The sequence below is a fragment of the Geotrypetes seraphini genome, chromosome 13, assembly GCF_902459505.1.
Source record: "Geotrypetes seraphini chromosome 13, aGeoSer1.1, whole genome shotgun sequence".
Lineage (NCBI taxonomy): Eukaryota > Metazoa > Chordata > Amphibia > Gymnophiona > Dermophiidae > Geotrypetes > Geotrypetes seraphini.
Genome location: NC_047096.1, coordinates 2,786,463 through 2,813,895, shown reverse-complemented (window position 1 = coordinate 2,813,895; position 27,433 = coordinate 2,786,463). Strand labels below are relative to the sequence as shown.

General features: G+C 46.8%; 1 protein-coding gene across 5 annotated transcripts in view; it reads right to left on the bottom strand.

Annotated features, from left to right (window-relative positions):
- Positions 1-27,433, bottom strand: part of NFASC (neurofascin) — a 168,969-nt gene that overhangs the window by 31,255 nt on the left and 110,281 nt on the right. For 3 of the 5 annotated variants that reach the window (XM_033917587.1, XM_033917590.1, XM_033917591.1), the window contains 5 exons: positions 26,364-26,561; positions 22,987-23,057; positions 20,359-20,581; positions 16,496-16,618; positions 14,497-14,670 (listed from right to left, as the gene is read on the bottom strand). In XM_033917587.1, coding sequence (XP_033773478.1) covers positions 14,497-14,670; positions 16,496-16,618; positions 20,359-20,581; positions 22,987-23,057; positions 26,364-26,561 — 789 coding nt within the window. Of the gene's footprint in view, positions 1-602; positions 726-11,569; positions 11,588-14,496; positions 14,671-16,495; positions 16,619-17,676; positions 17,882-19,123; positions 19,240-20,358; positions 20,582-22,986; positions 23,058-26,363; positions 26,562-27,433 lie in introns of all 5 variants that reach the window. The other 2 variants (XM_033917585.1, XM_033917586.1) reach the window with 2 other exon arrangements.

Here is a 27,433-nt window from a genome sequence, read left to right as displayed (position 1 = left end):
TTATCCTCTCCCAGCACACTCTAAGGGCTGTGAAGAGTTGACCAACTCCATTCTTGACAGCCCTCAGCTTGGGAGTCACCCATGTGTGGCTGACTCATCCTGCCTGCCCATGGAGAAAGTGAGGTTACTTACCTGTAACAGAGGTTCTCCATGGACAGCAGAATAAGTCAGCAACTCAAACCTGCCTGCTTCCCCTCTAGGATGAACCTGCCAATAGACAAGAGGAAATGGGTGGGGAGGGGGGGGGGGTCTATGGATGGCCTGCACATGCTAAGAAGGGCCTAGAAAAAAAGGCTTTTTTGAGCTTCAGGAGAGCTAATCCATTCATGGAACTGTCAGATGACATCACCTACATGTGGCCGACTTATTTTACTGTTCACAGAGAACCCCTGTTACAGGTAAGTAAACTCACTTTTTCCACCCCTAAATAGCAGTACTGCTTCTTTTTATTAGCCACAGTAGGATGGCTCCTTCCAGCATGTGGAGAGTCAGAACACTCTCCAATTGACACCCTTGAAAGGAAAAAGCACCGGGCAGAGCTCGACTAGTGGGAAAGGGTGTCACTGGTAGGAGGACATTTTGGAAAAAGGAGAAGGGAGTACCAGTGTCCTGGATTTTAGTGATGGCTGGCAGCGTGGTGGTGGTGGTGGTAGTGGTGGAAGCTGAGGTGGTGGCGATGGTGGTAGAGGTGGTTAGGACATCAGTCGTAGGCACCCAAGGAATAGCTAGCAGGAAAGGTAAAAGAAATGAATTGATTACAGAAAAGAGAACACAAGACATCGTTAGACAAATGAGATCACATGAGCGTGGAGGGTAGCGTGTTTTACACTGGCTGCTTCCTCACCTAGTCCTCCTTGCCCGTAATCCACTTAGTTTTCTTAGTGAAAAGAATGAATTTTTAAGGGCACTGTTAACCCTTTAACAACAATGACCATGGCGGTCCTGCTTTGGCTGCATTAGACAGAGGGAGCAGCTAAGGAAGGGATTGCTAGAAAAGAAACCTGACCCCAATGGGGAGGCACAACTCCCCAAATTTAGATCCTTTCCTGTAACAGGTTTAGCCCCTCCCCCCAAAAAAAAAATCTTTTGTCAACTGATTTCTCTTTTGCTGGCTACATTGTCACTGACACTTTGTCCTGCATTGTCCCTGTCCCCACAATTTCCCCATCCTCTAAGCTCTGCCTTAACCACACTTATGATTTTATAGTATTCGAGGCCTGTTCAGATGAGGGCGGAGCTTCCAGGAATGGGGCAGGGCCAGAGCTCGTGGGGATGCCATTTTGGTTCTGGTTCTGTGATGAGCAGGAGGGAAACCTGCTTTTAAAACGCAGACATTAGCAATAATATTCCTTGGTACCAAAATCCCCTCAATGCCGTCTCCTAGATGTACAGCACCTGCCCTGGTAAAGCAGCTCCTGCATGGAGGAAAGGGGCTCTGGGGATGTGGCTCCCTGAGCCCCTGAACTGCCTTTTAAGCATTAATGTCTGCCATATTCCTCCAGCTAATTGAGAGAGAGGGAAATCCAAGGTACAAATGTACGCTGGGACGCGAGTCTATGTGACACAACAAAGACTCAGCAGGTGGACAAAGCTTCAGTGACCGATGTGTATTTTCAAGGTGGCACTTTAAAAATGGGAAGTACATTGACCTGATAATTTATATATTCAACTGCTGAATTTCAGCTCGAAGCTTGTGAGTTTTTCTCCCACCTTTGACCTGCCCCAAACCATTTCCCTTTTTCTGACACACAACTCGGGCCATTCAGTGAATAAAATGACCAAAGTTATAAGTCATCAGCTGGTCACTGCATTAGAGCTCGTCTCAGTACGATTAACATTGTCGTAATAACACCCTCCCCCCCCCATCTGAATGTCCCCTTATGCAAGTTATAGCTCAGGTGATGGGGGGGGGGCACCACGCTCTGTGATCTGACTCATAATGCAAGTTACAGGAACATGCAAGCAAAGCTCCACCGTCCCTTCCCCCCTCCCCATACCCTTCCCACGGCTACCGCCTGCAGTGCTAACCAAGGCCTGCTGTGTCCCTTGTGGCAGCCGCTGCAGCTAACGCATGCGGGTCATGCATTGAGAATCCCAGTATAATATGCAACAGGGGAAGAGGGAACCAGGTCTACCATCTGGTCAGGGCATTACCCATGCATGCGGTGCCTGGCGGCAGGTACCAACTCCTTCTTTCAGATACTACATGGACAATAGAACTCAAACCAGCCACGGGCAAGTGGCATTTCAGTGCCCTATTTCTTGGCAAATGACTGGTTTGTGAGTAACTTCCTGCAAGGGCTTCTCTCGGCTCGTGGCACTGGCTGAAAGAACATGTCATCCTTTATCTCCCTGAGACTTTAGTGGCTGGGGCAACATATGGAAGTTTTCAAAGGTCCATATTGTAACGCCAGCCTGCATCTCCGATGTGAGCTATTCAGGCATTTAAAGTAGACAGTGGCGCTGGTATGAGCCTTGGATGTCACCCCCAGCGGACACAAGAGGACAGTGGGGAAACAGTCCAACAAGCTAATTCAACAGCTCACCCATCTGCAACAAAACAGAGATGGCAGCCAGGCACAAGGCTGCATAGAACATAAGCAAAACCACCCAAACAGCTGGAAAATGAGAACAAAAGCTTCCAAACACCACCACTGCAGAGCTGCAGTGGAAGACGTCACTGTTATTACAGACACACATGAAAGGAATACAGCCAGGCCCGGATATAATTTGCACTGGAGAGAAACTGTTGACCAAAAGGGGGAATAGCAGCACTTTTATGCTAAAAAAAGATATGAAAGAATGAAATGCAGGGGTGTGGGGAACGGAAAGAGAAGGCAGCTCTTGCATGCACACACAGGTCCTCGAGATCCAACCATTGGGAGAGAAGCTGCAACTGCTAGAAGACTTCAGCCTCCAGGATACAGACTACACGAGAGTCGAGGGCCAGCTTGATTTGTCCCAGAACGGAGCACACCTCTGAAAAATGCTCTTATCTTTAACAGCTGACGGCAGCAGTGATTCTTACAGCCAGAGCCTTCTCTCTGACATAACGTCCAGCTTCTGCATGGGAAGTGACCGAGAGAAGGTTCCAGGGCTGCTCCTGGACTGCAAAGCCAAGAAAACTTTCAAAAGGTACACGGAGGGTGGGTTGGGGTGTCAAGACAGGCAAGGAGAGATGCCCGTTTGCCACCTGAAGAGCGGACAACAGGGGGAGATATTGGACCTTTTGTGAGGGTGGGCCGAGGAGAGAGAAGGTGGTCCACGTGTTTGGTATTTCTTTGAAAAAGTACGGGCGAGTTTTGGCGCTGGGTTATTGTAGTGCTGTGTACATTAAGTATGCTTTGAGCCATAAAAGGTTGAAAATCTCTGGACTAGAGCATCCGGTCTACAGAATCAGAAAGTAGTAAGGGGATGATGGATGCTTTTGAAAAGCTTTGCTCAGGCAAAGGGTGATGGAGCCCATGAGGGAAGGACGACATGGATCTTATGCTCACAGACAGTGGGGCCGATATTCAAATCACAGAAGTTAGTCAGGCTGACTGATGATCGATACTGAGTCTGGATATTCAATGCCAGGCCATTCCTGGTAATATCCAGTTTATTTTGGGCCACTATAAACTTAGGTGGCTAAGTCGATATTCAGCACTGGCCACCTATTTACATGGTCCTATTAGGCTGTGAAATTTAGCCGGCTATCCGTTCAGCGCTAATATTCAGCGGCCAAATCACAGCATTTAACTGGCCAGGAACCGTTAAATTGTGCTAATATTGGGTGGAGTGTGTCTAATGTCCAGATGGGGGCAGCAGTGATCATCATATGGTCTGGTCTGGGCTTCAAACTTGTTGCCTTTAGTGAAATAGAGCAAAACCCGAAAGAGGAGCCGGCAGCGAGGGAGAGGATAAGGGAAGTGGAAGCGGAGTGGGCCAAAATGGAAGGAGCTATAAAAAGGGGGATGGAGCGAAACGGTGGCAGAGAGACGTCCGGGGCAGTGGCGCTCCTTCCCCGTCCTCTTCTCATCCCCCTACCGCCACACGCTACTTCCCCGCCTGCGTCAGCTCTCCCTCTCACATCACTTCCTAGGTGCGGGTCCAGGAAGTGACATCAGAGGAAGAGCCGACACTTGTGTGGCAGCAGGTCGGGGGTTGATGCTCACACCAGGAACGTTACAAAGGTACAAGGGAAGGAAACGCATGTGGCATGGGGGGGCAGGAACGCCCACCCATACGACGCCATTGGAGCTAAATAAAAGCAAAAGGAAAATAAACCCATGGTTTTCAAAATAGATGGTGATAAAATAAAGACTAAAAAGCACAAAAGATCATAAAAAAGGGAGAAACAGAGAAAAGAATGTCAGGTGAAGCTGAAGGAGAGAAAGAGAGAAATGGGGACGGCCAACACGAAAGTGAAAAGATCAGAACCCCAACGATGCAAATATGAGGCCACGAGAGCAGGAAAGGAGGAAGACGCGAAGTGGAATTGTAAAACTAAAGGATGCTGAAGACTTGGAGGAAAAGGACGAAGTGGTTTTCGGAGCAGACAGGCCTGGAGGAGAGATGACACCAGAGCTAGGAGAGGACAGAAAGTGGACCAAGCCATAGGATCGGTTGGCCTAAGTCTGGTAACCCTAGTATCACCATTACAGAAGCTCATGTGAACCGCTCTGAATTCACTCCCCAGTCATTAGAAGCTTTCAATAAACAATATATAAGTGATAAATAGTAGTAGGAGTGGATTTGTCACAGCCAGTCAAACTCCACAGCTGACAGCTGGGTTAGGTCCTTGCAGAGCGGACCGGAAAACTGCACATGCCAGGGTGGTTGGCTGCTCTTTTACCTGCTTCCAGAATGTCTCAAGAAAAGAATTAAACTAAAGCTGAGATATGAGGGAAAGATCGTCAAGCAGCACCAAAATATGGATGGACAATAAAACTTCTCCCCTCACGTATCATCCACAGCCTGAGAGTAGGCTCTTTGAAAGGAAAAGTCTGAAATATCTAACCCCAAGAGTCATCCTCAGATTGGGCAATGGTTGCGGGGCAGTCTAGCCGATAGCCAGAGAAAGCTAAATGGGCAGGAGAGGTTCTGGCCGGCTGAAATCACGGTGAGCAGTTGCTGGACATCATCTCTACCCGCCCATATTAAAAGTGGGCAGGTCTTAGGTGGCACAAGGGGCGGAGCTGGAGGTTACGTGGGCGATGACAATATTCACTGCCAGGACCCACACAAGGCTGTCTGAACTTGGCCGGATTAGGCATTTGGATTCCAGGAGTGAATATTGACTGGGAGCTGCATAACTCTTTTTCGCTTAAAAAGTTCCCCAATCCCCCTCCCCGCCCCTGAAAAATCCCCTCTCCTTCCCTCAGCCCGCTGCCATTTAAACCCCTTGAACATCTCCCAGTCCTCAACTCCACCCACCCCACCCCTGCAATCCAAGTGGGGTCTGCAAGAGGTTACTGCATCCATTTCTTATGTCAGCCAAAAGGGGCAGGAGTGAGTGGGCTTCACTCCTTCCCCATCAACCCCACTTAGACCATCAGGGATATCAGGTAGGCCTGGGGGGAGTGTTGGGGGGAGGTTCTGAATGGTGTTGGGCTGGTTGGGGGAGAAGGAAGGAGTGAGGATTTTTTGGGCACTGGGAGGAGGATTGGGAGGCTTCCAAAAGAGAAAAAGAGTTATTTGGGTCCCAGCTGATATTGTTAATCAGGTTCTCTATTCCACCTTTACTAGCATGTCCCGACGGGACCCGTTTCGCCCCAACAAGGCTTTCTCAAGGGTTCACAGTAGGCGCTCTTTCTTTAGTGTCCTCACATTTCAGGAGCTAGATCTGCTAGGAATGATCTTCGGGGCGTGCTAGTAACTCTGCATTATGAAGAATCAATAAATGATTGAAATATCAGATGCTGTTGACTTGTTTTACTTCTGGAAGGATTGGAGAATGACAGATCACAGCAAGTGTTAAAAACACACAACATATCAAATGTGGATGGTTTGGCATATCTCCATTTTTGAGAGTTGGCCGTTTAAACCCTTTCGAATCCCTTTTCTCATAGAGTGAGGTGGAGTTTTGACTTGTTAAGGTTTGAATAACCTCACTTTCATCTTCAATTGGGACTGACTAATTTAGCCAGCCACATGCTGACCGCTGCTGGCTGTGTTTCCCACACAGGTGTTTGCTTAAAGGATATTTGATTGCAATTTTCCAGAGTCCTATGCCACAGCAAACTTTTGGTCCCTGGTATGACCGACAATGGCACATGCTGGGTAATTTAAAAAGCAGTTTTCATTGCTAAATCACAAAGGCACCCAAGGTTGCCTTCATGTAACAGATGCCTCATGAACATTTCACCTAGTGGCTGGCTTACAAAACGTCCCCCCCCCCCCCCCCAGGTCCTGGATGAGAGAGTGGAGGCTCAGACTGATGCTCAAAGCCCAGACACTTGGATAAGCCTTGCAGATAGGGGAAGCTGAATGGATCATTTCTGGCTGAAATCATTAAACAAGATAGGACAGTGTGAACGGTTAATTAAAGAGCAATACGTTTTCTGCTTATCTCAGGGAGCTGGTATTCGAACTGCATGATATCACTATGAAAATGCACAACAGAGCATGCGCCATGCAGAGCAGAAGCGTTTCACTGCCGTTAACCCTTTCAGCAGATGAGCCACTGCATAGAATAGCAATTGTATCTGCTGCTCAATGGAAGGGGGCATGTGTGTGTTCTGGCCATTCTTTGGTTCTCCTAGGACAAGCAGGATAAGTCAGCCACTTACGGGTGAGGTAGCCGACAACTCCCATGTGCCGGATAAGCTCTCCAATAGCTCATAGGTTCTTTTGGATTTCTCTGAGCTTGTGTGATGTTGGGGCCCCTCTGGTCCAACCCAGGGACTTCCTCTCTTCCCCCCCAGAGATGGACCATCGCATCACTGCAGCTTAAGCCCACTGCAGCTTAAGCCCACTCCTCCACCTCAAAGCAGGGACATCACAGACATCGGGAGTCATGGGACAGAAGAGGCACACATAGCAGCAGTGCACCTGTGACCACTTGCAGACACAGAGACCCATCCATCAGTTCATCCTCGGCCTCACCACCCCCCAAAGTGTGTAGCAGTGGTAGCGACACATCTCTGTCTCCAGAGGATCTGCATACTCCCCTATCTGGCTGATAGGACACTCACCATAAGAGACGCAAGCCTCACTACACCATTGCCATCCTGCAGAAGCTGGGATTCCTCAAACTACAAGATGTTCCACCTAATGCCAGCAAAAACATATTTATTGGAGCAGAAATCAACACAAGCCAGGACAAGACCTTCCTCTCAGCCAAGCACACTGACATCATGAACACTCTCACCCAAAGCATTCCGTCCTCCTGTTCATATCATATCATACTTATTCTTGTATCCCACAAATGTCAACTAGGAATCATTGCGGCTTACATAATATTAGAAATGATACAGAGGTGTAAACCACATGTACACGAATACGTTGTAACAGATCAGTGCAGTGAAGAGAACAGATGTGTTTTCAGTGCCTTCCTAACTTGAAAGTGTGTGGTAAGTTGTCGTAAGCTGCTTGGGAGTTCATTCCAGACGTTGGGTCCTTGGAATTCAAAGGTGGTCTTCAAGAGAGCTTTTCTTCGGACCTGGCGTGGGGAGGGGAGTGGTAGCTTCCAACATAAGAACGGCCATTACTTTGGCTCCTGGGCCACAGGGCAGCAACAATTTTCATGGTCCAACACACTAGACTAAACATGAAGCCATTACAATGGCACCTCCATCAACACTGGAATCAGCGGTATCCCCAAGAATGGTCCTTCAACAAGAATGGTCCTTCAACCAGTGGCGGAAGTATTCCAGAAATGGGGATCACCAATCATAGATCTCTTCGCCATCAAACAGAACTCGAAATGCTCCTCCTGCTCAAGCGGCCTTCTCCACACCACCTCAGCTCTCATGGCTTTACCCTTACATGGGACCAGGGGTTTCTCTACGCATACCCACCAACTTCACTCATCCCCAAAACTCTACGGAAGATACTCAACAGAGACAGAGTGATCTTGGTCACCCCCTTCTGGCCTCAACCATGGTTCCCATTCCTGCACTGCCTAACAATCCACTCACCACTCCGCCTCTCCATCATACTGGATCTTGTCACCCAGACCGGAGGATCCACCCTTCACTATGACCTGCATACATTAGCACTGACCACATGGATGTTGAGAGGTTGAACCTCACACACAATGTCAAGCAGGTATTAATAGCAGCCAGAATTCCGACAACCAGAAGAGTCGACATGCTGAAATGGAAATGATTCTGCTTCTGGTGCTCAGATACTCACCTTAAATCCTATGCCTGCTGCATCCCAAATATCCTCCAGTACCTACTTGCCCTGTCCGAGGAAGGCCTCAATCCAGCCTTCATCAAGGTCAACCTAAGTGCAATTGCAGCCTACCACAATCATGTGAACAATAAACCAGTATCCACACACTCTATGGTTTCACACTTCATGAAAGACCTTTCCAACCTATATCCACCAGTCAGGCCACCATTGCCAGTGTGGGAACTCACCCTGGACAACTCTCCCTACCACCCTTTGAACTGTTAGGAGAGGCATATCCCTGGTTTCAAGTATGGAAAACACTCTTCCTCATCACCGTCACCTCAGCCATTTGCATCAGCGTAATCCATGCACTGGTCCACCACCACCACTTACACACTACTCCTTGAAGACCAGGCGGTGCTCAGGACCCACCCTAGATTCCTATAATCTCCTGGTCACCAAATCACACTGTTAAGCTGGATAGCCCAATACATATCCTTTGCCTACAGAAGAACCCAACTTGAACCCACCAGCTCAGGGCCTTAGCCACCACCATGGCTCACATCTACCACACGACAATAGAGGCCTTAGCCACCACCATGGCTCACATCTACCACACGACAATAGAGGACATCTGCAATGCAGCCACGTGGTTCTCAACACACGTTTTCGCCAAACACTACTGTCTGGACAGAATCTTCCTGGCTCCCAATGCATTTGAACAAACAGTAATACAAGCTGCCCTAACACCAGAATAACACCAGGGCTGAACCCCTGGGAGAGACAAACAGGGGCAGGCCCAATTAGAGGGCCACCTTACTGGACATTTGAGACACAAAATTGACTTGGGTGAGCCCCTGGCGTTGTCAGGACCACACCAAAAAATAAAGTTTTCATGGCAGAATACAATAGATTGCCAGGCCCTTCTCCTGCGCAGTATGTTGTCGCCATTGTCACATCAAACGCAATCTTCCACCTCCAAGGTTGCCCAGATGGATGGTACTACGTTAGTCTGATATATCCGCTGAAACCTGTCTGCTTTGGAAAGCCCTGCTGGTATTGGAATTGATGACGGCATAGCTTTCAGCTTCTTAGACGTGCGTATGCCCCAGTGGCATGACAAGCCCATGTACCATGACTGGGGACTATATCTACATTTTTATACAAGAGGGGCCACTGAAAAGTCCTTAGCCCAACCAAGAGAATGATGTGGATCCATGACACTTACAAGTTATTCCACACGTTTCGCTTCATTTTGTATCATTGAAATGAAACGTGTGGAATAACTTGTAAGTTTCATGGCTCCACATCATTCTCTTCTTGGCAGGGCTCAGAACTTTTCAGTGGCCCCACGTATATAATAAAGGAGTTAGCCCCTCCCCCTCACTTTACCCCTGCAGCAACTGAAGTAAAAACCAATTATGGCCTCAATTTGGCTGAGACAGATGTTACACTGCCTTACCTGTGCTACCATAAATAAAACTAAAACTTGTTTCCTGCATCTTAGCCATGTCTACATTTAACTCTAAATGACTCGGTTAACCACAGCCAGCTGAGGAATGCGCCACGGTGAAAACGCATCATTAAAGACCAAGTCACGCATTTCTTGGCTAGGGAGTTACCCATATGTGGTTGATTCATTCTACTTGTCCTGGGAGAAAGTGCAGTTACTTATCTGTAGCATAGGTTCTCCATGTCCCATCCTTCCTCTCCTAAAGGCCAAACCGGTCCTAGCAAGGAACAATCTGAGGAAGGAAGGGGAAGTGCTTTGAGCTATTAAGAACATAAGAATAGCCTTACTGGGTCAGACCAATGGTCCATCAAGCCCAGTAGCCCGTCCTCACTGTGGCCAATCCAGGTCAGTAAAGGACACAGGATCCTAATTATCCAACTAGATCTTTCCGCCGCCTTCGATCTAGTCGATCACACCATATTACTCCAGATACTTGATGCAATCGGGATCTCAGGGGTGGTTTACAATTGGTTCCAAGGATTCCTTAAAACAAGAACGTACAGAGTTAAGACAAACAACATGAAATCTAACCCATGGTCAAATCCATGCGGAGTCCCGCAGGGGTCACCACTATCGCCCATTCTATTCAATCTCTTCATCTCCTCCCTCGGCACCACTTTAGACAACCTAAATGTAACATCATTCAGCTACGCAGATGACATAACTATTCTCCTCCCCTTTGAAATCCAAGACCACACCTCAACAGGACACCTGGAAATAATTCTGGATGAAGTAGAAAAATGGATGACAAACCACAAACTGAAACTAAACTCGGACAAAACCAAATTCCTAATGCTTGAAACGGACAAAAACCCAAGCATTAGGAATTTGGTTTTGTCCGAGTTTAGTTTCAGTTTGTGGTTTGTCATCCATTTTTCTACTTCATCCAGAATTATTTCCAGGTGTCCTGTTGAGGTGTGGTCTTGGATTTCAAAGGGGAGGAGAATAGTTATGTCATCTGCGTAGCTGAATGATGTTACATTTAGGTTGTCTAAAGTGGTGCCGAGGGAGGAGATGAAGAGATTGAATAGAATGGGCGAAGAACTTATCTGTCAAATGGGAGCTATCGGCGACATCACCCTTATGTGGCTGACTTATCCTGCTGTCCACGGAGAACCCAAGTTACAGGTAAGTAACTGTACTTTCTCTATGAGGTTTATGGATGTGATGTGGATTTGGTGGGGTTGGTTTTAGAATGAGAAGGATTTCATTTTAAGAAGCCTAAGAGGCAAGTTTCCCTCTAGCAACGAGAGCCTCCGTCTTAAATGTGTCCTGGCAAAGCTGATGTTTTAGCCATAAAATCTGCCTGAAGTGCTTCACTTACCTCTGGGCTCTCTCAGTAGCTGACAACAGTGGTGGGATAGGAGTATGTTAATAATTTCTTTTTAATAAATAAATATGATGTTCTATTTCCTAAGACCTTTTGCTCACTGTGTCTGTGGAAAACCCCCCTCCCCAAATGAATCAGAAGCATAATTAGTGAAGGTGATCCAATTAAAAGGTGATTTTTTGGTTTGTGAGCGGAAATCTGTCTACAGCGAACCTATAAATCAGAGTTTAGTCAGGGGGGGGGGGGGAGTCTGGGACTACAGCCAGAGTCACTCACTAAGATGTCCTTCTATTCTCACCCCTCTGCTCTGAAAGGGTTAACGCCATGCAATTACCACGTGCAGTGGCACAGCTGTAACACAGCCATGCCCCATTTCCCGTTACCTTCTGTGGCAGATACACTACCTGGGGTGGGAGTAGCTTCTGCGTGTGGCGCCCAGCGAGGGAAGGAAGGGTTAAAGGAAGAGAGAAGGGGAAGAAAACAGAAAAGGCAGGTGAGAGAAACAGCGCTACACAACAGCAGACAAACACCAGCTACACACTGCCTGAGGAGGAGGAGGGGAAATAACCACTTCTAGGAGTTGGTCAGAGAGGAAGCACCTATACGGGACGGACAGCCAGGTCCAGTGACTGTACGCTGCGGCAGGAGCAGGAAATAAAGTTTCTCTGAAAAGCTGTGCAATGATAGTTAATCTCTCACATGTCCCTTCAGTGAATTCCCACCTTACCGTTCTTTTTATTATGGGTGCTCAAAAAATAGGGTTGCCAGATTTTACCCATCCCCGCCCTGTTATGCCTCAGCCTGATACAATTTAGAGGAGACCTTTCAAAACCCAGACAAAGTGTCCTCAAAAGGAGGACAAGTCCTGGGAAATCCAGACGTCTGGTAACCCTACAAAGGAGGGAATTTTCAAGTGAGTAAAAACCTCAATGAATCTGCTTTTAAATGATCTCATCACATGGGCAAGTGCTGCATTAAAAGACTTAGCAGGAAAGCTATCACCTCCGCTGGTCTGATTCCTAGCCAGCACTGGGAAATGCCAGGCTGCCCGCTTTCCCTGGCGACATGGCGGCACAGGTGTGACAGCCGTGCTGGTGTGCTGTTGCACAGCTCCCTCTGCTGGACACTTACTGCATGTAATCCATTCCTAGCAGCAGCTGTGTTGTTCTACATTGCCTGAAACTTTCGAAAACTTGTAGCAAAGTGAAGACATAAATAACTTCCAGGAGTCATTCAAAGGGACGTATTTACATGTGCTCTTGAAAGAAGGCAATTCAGAAGAACTACTCCAAAAGCAAAAAGAAAATAAGGGTCCGTCTCTCCTCCTCCTCAAAAGAGGAGCCACTGGTAAATCTTCCTGTGCAGGTTTTAGGAGGGAGAGCAGTGCACAAAGCCCAGGACATGCACTTCCTTTCCATGCCTTTGTCTGACACTGCTATGATTCTAACGTACAGGTTTCAGTACCACCTTGAGGTGTTCCAGGACCTAAAGCCTTTGGGGAAAGGGAGGATTTCCGGTTCCAAAATCACCGCTTTAAAGAGGAATGAGATCATTACCAGATGGGCCCAGTTGATCTTTATCTGCCATTATCATCTCTTGTGGAACTAGGTTCTAGTTATTTGTCATCTGGAGCAAAGTTACAGCAGCACACCAGCAGTCTGTGGCTCCTCCGGCCGTCAGGCCCATCTCTGCAGTCCATTCTGGTTTGTTCCAGGATGGCTCCAGGTTAGCAGAGATTGGCCAGTCTGCAAAGGGTCACATAGGGTGTGAGACACCTGAGGCTGATCATTTTTTAACACCCTCCCCCATATACAAAGGGATCGGCGGAGCATTCCCTAGAAGCTGCACTCGGGGTGCATAGCTCCCCACCCCTCCACCCCCACTGCCTGAGGAAGGGGATTTGGGTCTCCAAAAGTTAGTAAAAAAAAGTATTAAAATTAGTCCAATAAAAAGATTACCTTATTTCCATTTTCTATTTATAAATGTTTATCAATGCAGCTACAATACTACTTTATTCTAAAGCAACAAGAAATATATTTTTTCTACTTTTTCTCATCTCTGGTTTCTGCTTTCCTCATCTTCTTTTCACTCTCTACATTCCATCCAGTGTCTACCCTCTTCCATTTTTCTCTTTATGTCTATACTCCCTCCTCCATGCTCTGGTATCTCTCTCTTCTCCTTTCCTTATCTACTTCACAATCCAATTCACCCCATGGTCTGGCATCTGCTTCCTTTCCCCCCCCCCACGCTCTGGGTTCTCTCTCCTTTCTTTTCCTTCCATTTCTCCCTCTCCCTCCTTGCTTTGGCACCTCCTTTACTTCTTTTCCCTCCCTCTCTTCCTTCCCAATGGTCTGGCATTTCAGTCTCCTTCTCTTCCTTCTCCCCATGCCCTGGCAGCTCTCTCCTCTCCTTCTCTTCCTCCCCCTCCATAATCTGACATCTCCTTTCCTTCCTTCCCCATGGTCTGGCATCTCTTTCCTCTCCTCTCCCTTCCTTGGTCTTCCTTCTCCCTCCCTCGCCCCAATCAGGTGCATTTCTTCCCCTCCCCTGTCAGCAGCACAACGTTCAGAACTCACTGCTCTTGTCAGCGTTGGGCCTTCCTCTCCGGTGGGTCCCACTTACTTCCTTGTTTCTGAGAAGGAAGGACCCGGCAGATAGGAAGGCCCAATGCCAGCAGAGCAGTGAATTCTGAATGCTACCACTGCTGGAAGTTCTCAGAGGTGGACCATGTCGCCGGCCCTCATTTGGAGCACCCTCTTATGGGCTACACCTGGAGTGGACCACCCTTCCTGTCCCCCTTGGTACACCACTGTGTAGTGGGACAGGAGTTCAATCCCCAGTCGGGCTCAGCCTGTCTTTGAGGACTTGATGTCATGCTAGGTATAATATGTGGATAAACAAAGGAGCAAAGACCAGACCTTTCAACTGAAGCTTAAACAAGAAAACGGATCCAACACGGACTGTGTTTCAGCTACAAAGCCTGCATCAGGAGTCCTCAGGTTGTCCACTCAACAATTAGACAATAAAAATAAGCTAATGCAGCAATCTAATTCAACGAATGCTCACATCCAAAAGCCGTGTTGGGTCCGTTTTTCTTGTTCCACTTCCTATTAGTGACATGAATCTACGTATAATATGTGACCATCTAATGAAATATGTTAGGTCAACAACTTGTAACAAATTTCATCATTTTATGTGAAAAAAATGTTCAAACACATAACTTTTTCAGGCTGCTTCTAGACCCATGTCATGAAAAATCAGCCGTTCTTTTGGATCTGCTGCTTTAGTCACCCTTTCTCCAGAGACAATCACGTACGTTCTCTGCACCTACCTTCGTTGACAATAACTGGAGACTCTGCCTTTGTGGCCTCGCCCTCTCCCACCTGAGTCCGAGCCTTCAGGAAAAATCGGTAGCGGGACAAAGGGTCTTTTCTCATCAGGGTAAACTTGGTCTGATTGGGGGAGAAGGTTTCTTGCATCATCCGTCCTGTCCGTGAACCATTAACTGATGGAGAAATAGAGATCAAGAAGTTAAGGAGCTTTCATTTGCCTTGTCCAGCAACAAATTGCTCACAGGCCATGATTATGTGCTTTTCTGTTCTGTGAGAGGTATCGTGGGAATCCCTGCTCATCCAGGTCCTATTTACAGAGGGATGTTCACAATACGAGTGTTTAGACTGGGGTGTTCCTCAGGGATCCTCATTATCTCTCTTGTTCAGTTTCTTTCTACAGCCCCCAGGTGAGAAGCTTAAGACAAGAGGATTTCTTAACCCTTATGCAGATGATGTACAAACAGTAATGCCGCTGGGAAACTCTCCTGATCGGATGGTTGAACAGGAAAACAAGCATTAAGATCACATCATCGCACCCCAGTTATGGAACTCACTTTCGACCTATCTTCGAGAAGAATCTATATTAGATAGATTCAAGAGTTCCCTGAAAACCTCTCTTTATAAGGATGCATTTGAAAATTAAAACCATCAGATTCGGTTAACATATCATTGGAATGCTTAATCGTTAATTATCTTGTCTAAATATGACCTGTTACTCTTGTCCTTCCCTATCTTTTTACCCCTCATTGTCCTCTTTTTCTTCAAATCATTGTAATCCTACCCCCTTTCCTCCTGTTTCTCTTCATCTGTCATCTGAGTTTGTCCTTGTTTATAGTTTTTTGACTTCCTTGTTTCCACCCTAATTTTAATATGTACATTGCTTTGAAATGCTTGACATTGGTATATCTGTGTTTGAAGGGTTTGGCTCCCACAAGTTTGGTGGGTACTATTTACGCTTATGTTCCTTCATCATGGCGATTTCTCTGTGATGATGACAGGGGAAGGCCGTGAAGCGGCTCGACCAGAGAGCCACTGATGCTGCTTTAGGAAGCCTCAGAAGTATGTCAGGTCTCACTGGAGGTGGGGTGGGGGGGGGGGAGTGCTGGATGCTGAATCGGTGAGCCCGATTTTCTCAGATAACGAATCGATTCACTGAAGAGAATCGGCGAATCAACTCAAATCGGTGAATCGGGCAGCACTACTGCAAGCGTCTGGTATCGCTTTAGAAATGATAAATAGTAGTAGCCATTGTGAATGTGTGTAGGGATGTCTGTCTGTCTGTGTATGTGTATATATACAGTCCATACAGGATTTTAATGATATAGAACCCAATAGGAAAAGATAGATAACAGAGACCACAACTATCTCTCCCTAATATCGGACTGGAACAGCAGTGAAACACTAAATACACAAAAATATGTACATGAGAATTGCCGCTGCTGGGTCAGACCAGTGGTCCATCGTGTCCAGCAATCCGCTCCCGCGGCGGCCCTTAGGTCAAAGACCAATGCCCTAACTGAGACTAGCTTTACCTGCAGGAACATGTGTGTTTTCCCCTATGACAGCCTCCAGAAGAGCGTTCCAGCTTTCCACCACTCTCTAGGTGAAGAAGAACTTCCTTATGTTTGTTTGAAATCTATCCCCTTTTAAAATCTTGCATTTTGTCCAAATTTAAACTAATTACTACTATTTTGATGAACGGTTTGAGAGTTTTGCAGAACTTTAAAATACTGTGGGCAGCATTCCCCCCCAGGAGTAAATTTTAACCTGAATAAAAGCCTACTTATATAGTTCTGGCTCAAGTTTGGAAACAACCAGTGTCATAATGCATAAATAGAGCTCTGAGGGCCTTTTAACTTTGCAATGGCAGGACTCTGGGATCCATCTCAGGCACCCCGATAAACCACCAGCCCAGAAAAACATAGTGAGCTGGGAAAACACGCCAGCCTCTCGCTCTGTGACCTATACTGAGGAAGTAAAGGGACCCAATGAACGTACATGGCTGGTACTGCAGATTGTAGCCAGTGAGGATTCCATTGGGGTGCTCAGGGGGACCCCACTCCACGATGATGGACTGCATGTTAGGCTGCCGGACTCTGAGATACCGTGGGGCACTGGGTACTATTAAAGAGAAAGAAAAGATAACACAGAACAAACCTTACAACAATCTTAACAACTAGAAAATTAAACGAGCCAGAGACCACCAAAATAACAGACGTGGAGTTTGCTGGGGAAAAAAGCACAATATCTTCCGAGTGACAGTCAGATGGTACTGAGAGGGGTGAAGTAAGAGGGACAAGATCCCAAGCAGGTAACCCCTGAACAGCTGCCTCCTAAGCCGCTGACCTCTCTTTTCTACGACAGCATCAGTGACATCACAGGCAAAGAGAGACAGCTTGTGAGGTAAGCAGTGGGAGCAGTTCACACTGATACCTCTCCTCCGCCTTAGCAGCGACAGAGAGAAGAAAGAAGAACCAAAGGGGAGAGAAAGGAATATTTAAGCAGAGAAAAATATTTGCACAGCGATTCTTTTTTTGTGTGTTTGATCTGCTTTCAACCTTTCAGTAAGGGAGTTGGCAGAACGCAAGCACCTAACCCAACATCAGGGCTAAAAATTCAATCTTTTTCCTGCTAAGTAGCTAATGCAGCAGACTACCACGTCTCTAAATTCACTTCACCTCCGGCCAGCAACTGAAAGACACTCACATTTTACTAATCCACGGCCCAGGAGGGAAGAGAGGCTACAGGACTAAGAAAGCATAATATCACACCCCAGCTTTCAGGTTTTGTCTATCTTCCACACAGTGAGTTAAAACCTCAATAGCGGGAAAGGAATAGACCCCTCTGTCACCAGCAACGTGGGTTGTTAGAACATTTTGCCCAAAGACAGATGAAGCAGCCCGGGTTTTCAAACTTGCACCCCAGTGCATTGTGGGGATTGTAGTCCTGGAGGAAATGTAACCAGCTGTCATCGAGTCTCACAGTTAATTGCCAACTCTCATTTACTGCAGCTCCAACACACGCATTTCCAGGGCAGTTGTTGCGGACTGCACAGGGTTAAAAGCATTCCCTGTACTTTGGCAGCACTTCCAATACAGTCAGACTAAGGATGTATGTTGCACGTCTGCATATCCCCTCACCCCCCCTCCCCAAAAAAAAAAAAAAAATTAGACACTTACCTCCTTCAGGCAGTGTAAAGTCCTTCGTCTCACTCCTGGGCCCATCTCCTCGCCCATTCACTACCACCATCTGCAGTTTGTAGTTGCTGTAGGGCAGGAGTTGGCTCACTACACCTCGCGTTCGGTCCCCCACGAATCCCACGTGCTGCCTCTTCCGGGAGACCCACAGGTTCTTCAACAAACTACTCTCCCGCCAGAAATAGGCCTTTGAGAAACAGGGAGAGCATATGAAGCTCCTTTCTGCAGGGGGACGTGAGGGCGAAGGAGGGGGAAAGTCAGTGCGTACGGCTTTGGCTGGTAAAGTCTGGACTGGAACAGCTCAGGATTCCCAGAATCAAACAACATCCCCCGTCCCAGGAGGGAAATATTGCTTTTCTCACCCACTTCTGGAAAAAAACCCACCACAGCTGCACCCGTAACTCTTTCAGCAGCTCTCACATTGTAGGGAGATCACCTTACCTCTCCTATCGGGGCCAAGTCCAGACTTTTGTGCATTAGTACAGGATTAGAATTAGCTGGATTTGGCCATGCGCGCGTACACCCTTAATTCAGTTAAGACAGAGACCTGGGCTTATAAGAGAGTTAGCGGCATCCAAAGGCCAGGCCTGGAGCTGAGAGAGAGACGTTATCTCCCAGGCAGAGTCAGTGTGTGACTGCTCCTAGGCCCCTTGAGGTTCTGTTATTAAACGAAAGCCAGTCCTGCGTTAGTCCACTGAAAGTACTTGGGCCAGGCGGGGATACTACAGAGACAGCGTTCACAGGTCCAAACCCCGGGGCAGGGATGTGCGAAACTGGATTCAAGGGCTCCAGAAGGTGCTCAGCCGAGGACTGTTATCATACAAGTGCAGCGCATTTGCCGACCCAGAATGGGGGAGAGATATAAAACGGGGGGAAAATATCCCGGGGATCGGTGAGTGAACGCTGACGGTGTCAGATCCCAGCTCTGGTTCCAAATGAGCTGGAGGTGCAAAGCAGGAGGGACCAGCTGGATCCAGTCAAATTGCAATCCTTCAGGTGTTTAATATTTAGATGTGCAGTTATTACAGGAGGTAAGGCAAGGGAGAGCATAGGGGATGCCATAATATCACATATCGTTATATTGTCCCGACTCTTCTCCACCACCAAAATTTAAAGGACACCTGTGAAAGTATTCCCAAGCATGAAACAACCAATGCAGCTGTTCCAGCCCTATAAAGCCTGCTGAAAGCCACAAAGTCAGATTTAACATGTAAAGAATATTATCGTTGGTGGTCGGAGTAAAGCAGGGTCAAGGAGAGTGTGGCTCAGGTGCTAAGTAGGTTCCTCCAACACCCCTGAGTCAGTTGACTCTCTGGGATACTAAACTGCTCAGCTCCTGGATACTATAACACCCCCAGTGTATAAGGACTTGCACCCCGTGGTTAGCTGTGTTAGACGGGCGATGGCAGGAAGCGCTGCTTTTGCTCACTCGGTATTCTATAAGCTGTCCGTGGATGGAGGAGGCGGATACTCGTGTCCACTGGAGCCCGATAGCCGTGCTGTTCAGTACCCTGATTCTAATGTCAGTGGGCACTGCCGTCGGGTCTGAGCAGCAGAAAAAAAGCACAGGTTAGGGTCTGGCTCACAGGATCAGTGCTCTGTCTTGCTGCAGGTGACGTTATAGACCTGGGAGATGCACCTCACGGCTCCCGGAAATCTTACACCAAAGACAAAAACCTTCTCCTCTCCCAAACTGGAATTACTCAAGAACTTGCCAGCCCTTTCCCACCTCCACTCAGGCCATCCACAGCCCAGTGGTTCTCCAACCCATCCTGGAGTGAGACCCCAGGACAGGTTGGAGTATATCCATAATGAATATTCAAGAGAGGAAAAGTCTGGTAACCCCTGTGTTACTCATTAGGTCTCACGTCACACCAGACAAGGTCTGCTTCAGCACCCCTAACTCCTAACTGTGGCCAGTCATCCTTGTAACTAAAGGCAAGACCAGGAAGTAGGGTCACTGGACACCACAAACCTGTTTGTTCTTCCTAGGGAAGAAAGGTTGTACACGAAATGCAAATAAATACAATATAGACATAGGCATGGTACCGTATAGCCTGCAAAAAAAAATTCTTTAGGAGATACATCTGGACTTCTAGCTTTCCAAACATCCAGGGATGAAAAGACACCAAAATGCAAAAAAACAAAAACGTTCCCTAGCCTCTCCTCGAGCTAAGGGTACCATCCCGATGTCAGTGAGACCACACTAGGGATACCAGACATCTGGGAAAATCCAAATATGTCCTCTTTTTAGCCGATTGGCTGTCCAAAACCTGGCAGTTTGTCCGGGTTTTGGAAAGCTCCGACAAGCTCCAGCCGCATCTGGAGGGCTACTGAGAATGCGCGGATGACGTCACACACAAGTTCGGTGGCCCTCCAGATGCGGCTGGAGCTTGTCGGGGAAGATGCGAGGAGGCTTTGTGGCGGTGGGGCATAACAGGGCTAAGCCACGTGTCCGGGGTTTTACCACACTCTCTCTAAGAGATCCCAGGAGCCCATCCCACGCCTTCTTGAATTCAGACACAGCCTCTGAGCTTTTTATTCTGTGGCTGATTCCAAGTGTGGACAAAACACAACAGAGGGTCCTGTTGGCCTGGCCTCCAAGGAGCAGGTTACGTACTGGAGAATGTTATGGGATAATGTTGCGGCATTAGCAATACTCACAGTCTTCCCCTGAATAACCTATGATCACGTGAGGCTCCGGCCCTCTGCCAAAGTCATTTTCAGACTGCACTTTAATCTCGTAAGGAACGTAGACAGGCGTCTGCACTACCACATGTTTGGAGGTTCTCACTGTGACGTTCTTCCAGCTTTCTCCCGTGTTCCTCTGCCTCCAAATGACATTGTACCTCAAGTTCGGGCCATAGGCCTGGGTTGCATTCAGAGGCTGCAGGGTGAACAGGAGACTTCAGTGAGTCACTTAGAACTGGCCAACAGAAACATTCACTCAGAATTAGACCTCAGAGCCACCTTAGTGACTCAAAATGAACTTCTGTATCCGCTCATTGCCTCTGTATTCTCCTGCACTTCACCTGTCTGCTCTTTTTGAGAATCTTGATCTGACTGGAATTGTCAGGAGAGGAGAGATGAAAATTTCCACAAAGTTGCAATACAGCTTTACTTTACATTATTTGTTTTATATTTCAAAAAAACATCGGAGAAATGGTAGAGATTCCGTAATCATTGTGTAACCATGAACATCTCATCCAGTTTTCCTAAGAAAGAAATCTTTTCGAAGTGGAGATGGATGAAATGTTTTGTCTGGCCCGAATATGTAGGCTAGAACTTCACACTGGTGAGTGCTAATCCCAATTTCCTCCTCTTCCCAGCCTCTTCCTGCAGACCTTTTTCAGCTGGTGTCAGCCCGTGGCTAGTGGCAGCAGCTCAGTGTTTAAGCCAATGGTCTTCTTTGCAAGGCCCATGAGCCAATGGCAGCCCTTGTGGGTAGCCTGTGCACTTGTCTGGGCTTTCATACCCCTCTTGGCAAGATCTGATACTTGCTTCCACCTTCTCCTCCTATCAGCTTCTCTTTCACTCTTCGTGCTGGTGGTCCAAAGAGTGGAAGGAAAAGGTTAAGCATGCACTGGTTCCTGCGAGGCGGGGGGGGGGGGGGGGTCGGTGGAAGAGAATCACAGGGGGGATTGTGGGGGAGAGTTCCCTTATTAACAGTTTGCACATTTCTGCTCCAAGAAGAAAGACCTCAGTTTAAGCACCAACTTTCCTTATCTTCATTGAGGCTTGATCGGGGGGGGGGGGTTAGATAGAGGAGAGAGAGGGATGCTTGCTCTGGGGAGGGGTTAGTGCAGAAAGAGATATGCTTAGGGAAGTGAGGATAGGGGAGAGAATGAGAGGAATGCTTGATCGGGGAGGTGGATGGGGAAGAGAGGGTGGCTGGTTGATCAGGGGAGGGGGACAGGGTGAGAGAGAAAAATACTTGATCAGGGGAGGGGGTTATAAGGGAAAGAGATGCTTGCTCTGGGGAGGGGGATAGGGGAGAGAGAGAGATGTAAACTTCTGAGTACAACTATAAAAGAGACAAATAGCTTTTAGCATTTGGATTGTTGTTGATGCGCTTTGCGGTTCATTAATTGGCGCTGAAATGTTTGCAAGTACTAATTATTTTGTGGTTCTTTTTTGTCAGCTGTATCACATGTTGTTTTGTGAAGATTTTTATTCTGGTACTATGTTAAATACCTTTTTCTTCTAATAAAAGATGCATTAATACATACTTTTGGTTTTATTACAAGTTGGGGATTGGGAGGGAGTCAGACAAGGAATCTGAGGTAGAGAGGCTGGTGGTACTTAGGTACAGGACGGGGAAGGTTTGGTAGAGAGTTGTGGTGTAGGGCTTGGTATCGGGGTGCTTTTGAGAGAGATGTAGGCTACTGAGGATGGATGTCACTGACATACGGAGGTCAGCAATCCTGTGGTTCTCCTTCAGCTCAATTGAATCCAAAGTGGCCCCCACTCCAAAATGAGCAAAGACCACTGGCTTAAACCTTTTCTCCTTCTTGTCTTCCGTACGGAAAGCAGGGCCCGAGAGCAGAGCCGAAGTTGACTTAGTCTGTGGCCAGCCCTGCAGCTGAAGCCTCCCACCATGACCAGATCTTAGAATAGGTTCACGATCCTTTATCCAAAATGCTCGGGATGAGAGACACTTTGGATTTTAAAATTTTTCAGGTTTTGGAATGGTGTCGCCAGTGGCCAGAGCGATTCAGATTCTTCACTTGCCATTTCCTGCCTTGCTGACATCACTTCCTCTTTCCTTCCTGGCTGGACACGACAGAGAAAAGCATGTGGGCAACAAAGATGAATCGCTGCGGCCACCGGTAACACCTCAAAGGTGAAGTAAGATGAAAAAACTGAACTGCTCTCAGCACAGAGTGAGGGCTTTAAAGTGACTTTGGGGCCAGGTTTCACTTTTGATGCTAAAAATAAGCTTTTTTGTACAAATTAGTGATGCAACAACGTTACAGAAAAAAATCAGTTTTTTTTAGCTTTTCGGTTTTTAAAATTTAGGATAAAGGATCTTGTACCTGTACCATCATCTCCAGAGGCAAAATAAAGGTCCTTTCTGCAAAGAAGAGATTGGGAAGGGAAGGAAAATCTCTAGCCGTGGAAACGTTATTGGCCCTTTCATTGACTGGTTTTCTGTCCTATCAGCCACTGGCCTCCCAGAACGCTTCCCTGGATCGCCAGATGGCTCCTACTCCTAAGTGCTGGCTTAGTAACATTAAAGAAGAAGAACAAAGTTATTCAACCATGAAAAATCAGTGACCCCCCCTCACCTACCGTCCATGTTATCTCCATGTTGTTTTTGATGCTCCCCACTCCTCGCACTCCTGAAGGGTTTATTTCAGGTGCTAGAATCCAGAAAAATGTATTTTAGGAAAAATGTAAACCTTTCTGCCATGATTATTTTGACTTACAGAGTCCACCAACCAAATTCCCCCTTTTAGGCAGAAAACGATCAACAGCATCAAATCGTTCATGTGACAACCAACACAGGACATTCAAAACGTCTGAATCAAATGACGGCTAAGCTATTTAAGCTGTCACTTCGCTGGCTCCTTATCCACCTCCGCATGCAGTTCAAACTCCTATTACTAACCTCCAAGTGTGTTCATGCCGCAGTCCCTCCGTCTCTCTCCTCTCTTATCTAGGGTTTCCACGTGGCTCCAGAAAAAGGAGGACGGATTGAGACAGCCAGGTTTTCCTTTACATTACATTAGTGACTTTTATTCCGCCTTTACCTTGCAGTTCTAGGCAGATTACACGTCCATTGAAAGCACCGAGAGTAAAACCCGGATGTCTCAATCCATCCTCCTTTTTCTGGAGCCATACGGTAACCCTACTCTTCTCTCTCCTTAGACCCCTCCCAGAGAACTCCGTTCCTCAGATAAGCTGCTCTTAGCGTTACCCTTCTCCTCCACTGCCAACTCCAGACTTCGTTCCTTTCATCTAGCTGCCCCCTACGCCTGGAATAAATGACCCGAATTTGTCCGCCAAGCCCCTTCCCTTGTTTAAAAGCAGACTGAAAGCCCACCTTTTTGACGTAGCCTTCAATCCATAACCCTACTCCGCACTGCCCACCAACCCAGCCAGCAGATTAACCGTTCCCCTTAAATGTATCCACAATCTTTTCAGTAACTGCCCCCATATTCTGGAATGCCCTACCCTGACCCTCAGACAAGAAACTAAACTCAGTAACTTCAAAGCTGGTCTTAAAACATTTCTTTTCAAAGATGCTTATTCCTAGGACTTACCACCCAAGAGACTCAGACTATTGGCTTAACATTTAAGACCCCCTTTACCCCTTCCGTTCTTTCCTTCCCCTGTCTATTAGTTTCACGCAATGTATCCTCCCCATTCACCCTTACGTAGGATGTTACGTCCGTTATTGTTTATGTCAGTCTGTTTCCTACTTTAAAAAATTTTTTTTTAAGTACTTTTTAATTCTCTGTATAATTATAAACCACTTTGCATTTTAAAAGCAGTATATCAAGTCCAAATAAACTTGAAACATCCTGTTTGTCTGTCTTGTCTGTATAGATCAGTGGTTTCCAAACCTGTCCTGGGGGGCCCCCAGCCAGTCAGGTTTTCAAGATATCCCTAATGAATATGCATGAGAGAGGTTTGCATATAATGGAAGTGACAGGTATGCAAATCTCTCTCATCTTGAAAACCTGACAGGTTTGGGAACCACTGGTATAGATTGTAAGCTCTTTTGAGCAGGGACTGTTTTCTTCTTTGCGACTCTGTACAGCGCTGCATATGTCTGGTAGCGCTAAAGAAATAACTCAGTGTAGCAATAACATATTTGCAGAAAGAAAGGGAAACGATGTTTTAACTCTGGCTCAATTAAATCATACTAAGCGGGTCAGGAATAGATATTCGGTGGCATTTATCCCCTCTGGCCAGGGGTATCTGGGTGGAGCCAGGAGTTACGAGGGCACCAGTGATATTCAAAGTATAGCTAACCAAGCAAGGTGAGCTGCTTAAATAGCTTAAAGAGGAATCCTATCGTTGCCTGGTCAGCTCTGCGCATTCAGTATGGCTCTGAATTACAGGATGTGGCCCTACACTGAACAGCTGAGTCTAATTTAGATGCTCATTGCCAGCTCAATATTGACCCAAAAGATAATTCCCTTCTCAGTGAAGTTCAAGAATGAGTTCCAAAGAGTTGGGCCTGCTACCAAAACCAGGAGAGGGGGGACACAGCATGCTTAGGTCTTCTTAGGCTTCTGCGGCTGGTGTCACCATTGTTGCAGTTGTTTGGGTAAGTGGAACCAATGTTTTAGCCATCATGCTGTGGCTTTCTTCAGGGGAAGCTATGAGGTCTGTAGGTTTTCTTTATATATATCTAGAGGGGCATTTTCAATAGGATATCCAAGTCCAACTTTAGGCGTTTCCTGCAAAACTTCCAAAGTCGCCATTTTCAAAACTGGCAATACTAGACATCTAAATTTTTTTTTTTTTTTTTTAAATCATCTACTTAGACACCTTGGCTGCTAGGACATCCAACTTTATTTGCCATTTTCAACCACAGAAACATCCAAGTACAAAACACCCTAATGCAGACCATTTGGACATGGGAGGGGCCACCATTGCAATGGGTTGGCCACCCAGACATGCCAACATAGCAGTGGGGCACCTTAGAGGGCAATGCTGTGAACTTCACATAAAGAGTGCTGGATGTACTGTACAACTCACCATAACCCCCTTATATTTATGGTTGAGTCCTCCAAAACTCCCCCAAAGCCTACTATATCCACCTGTCTACCACCTCCTTATGGCTGTAGGTAGCACCTATATGGCAGTAGAGTAGGGTTTTGCTGGTCTCACACTTTCCACCATAAATATAGTGGTTCAAGTGGCTTATGGGCCTAGGTCCTCCTCTCTATGGCTCATTAGGCTACTGAAGACACCTATGTGATGCTCTACTAGGCTTTCCCATACTAGGTATTGCTGTTCTAAAGCCAGGTAGGTACTGTTTCGTTCAGATCTTTGTGGGGTGGGAGGGGTTTAGTGACCATTGGGGGAGTGTGGGGGGGGTCATTACTTAATCCCTCCAGTGGTCAGCTGGTCAGTATGGGTACCTTTTTGGCACAAAGATGGTGATTAGGACGGCCAAGTGCTGATTTATGCCAGTATTTAGATGTTTTAGTTTTTTGGAAAATGCCCCTAAAAGTATGTTCTTAAACCTGATTGGCTGGGGTTTGAGGACCGACTGGGGCCAATATTCAGACCATGGGAGTTAGTTAATTCCCATAATTGGTACTGAGCATAGATGTTGAATCCTAGGCCAGAAGAGAATATCCAGTTTATTTTTGGCCACTAAACTTAGCCGGCTAGAACTTTAAATTTTGCGGACAGCGGCTATCCATTAGCCGCTAATGTTGAGCAGCCATCTTGCTCTGAATATTAGCGCTAGCCAGCTCAGTGCTATTTAACTGCCCAGGATCTGACCAGGAGCATACTGGCTGAAAAGTCCATTCCACTTACTCAGATGCGGCAAGAACCGGATCACCACAACAAACATTGGATAATTATATGTCACAGGAAGCACACGACTCCCATTTAGGATTGGGAAATCCTGTTCATGCGTGTCACTGGGCTGGTGGGGATGTGTCAGAGAGCGATGTCATTACAATGCAGAAATAACTCACGGGCACCGTTGGTCTGATAGCGCTCTGATGGGGTGCTGGGAAGGCTGCTTCCCAACTCGTTGACTGCCAGGACTCGGAACTGATAGTTGACGTAGGGGGCGAGTTTGAGAACAGCAGAGTTCACATTGCTCCGGACAGTGGACAGATTATGCCACGTCCTGGGCTGGTATCTGTCTTCCTCAAACTGAATGATGAAATCTGTGGAGAAGAGGGAGAAGCAAGAACAGTTAGGCCCTGGACATGAATCGACATCCCAGTTCCTCATTCACATCACATACATCTCTAATGGAAGCAAAACCCTTCAGTGACAGAACCAGCAGGAGTTAAGAGAGATACCTCAAAATGATCGCTGTTACTATAACTGCAATTCACTCTGCTACTCTCTAATAATAATTAAAAAAACAAACCCACACACATGGCGCCAGTCAATTTATAACAATGCTGTGCTTTCAATATAGGAATGGAGTATCTCAAGGTCAGGACGATATGGGTTTTGTACATACTAGGAATAAAAATATAAAATGACAGCCCCTCCCCCCTTCTCTATTAGATATTAAACAAGATCGGTCCAGCATTTTGCATGCATCACCAGTCCCGGCTCATTTTAATATGAGTAATTTATACCAAAGAAGCTGAAGGCAGATAACAATAAAATAATTGTTGATTACAATAAAAACTTTCCATGGCAGTTAATACATAGTAGAAAATGCAAATGATTAATTACACTGAACCTCATATCAATTCTAAGACAATGAAGCATTATTTACAGCCACATTTCCATTGAGACAATGAAGATCTTCCATCAGAGGAAGGGGAGCTCCAGGGTTCTGGTCCTTTCCCCAGGTTGGTCTTATTCCCATGATCTAACAGATTTTATATCTGGAAAGTGTCAAACGTGTGAGGTTACATCGTAATATAAAGAATTCTTGAACCCTGTGGGTATAAACAGGGACATTTTTCTGACCTGCGTCATTAGCTGCCCATGGAACAATACAGACAGGACTACAACCAATAATTTTATCAAAAGTCTGGTGTTGCTCGAGGAAAGACTGAGGCTCTGATGGTAGAGC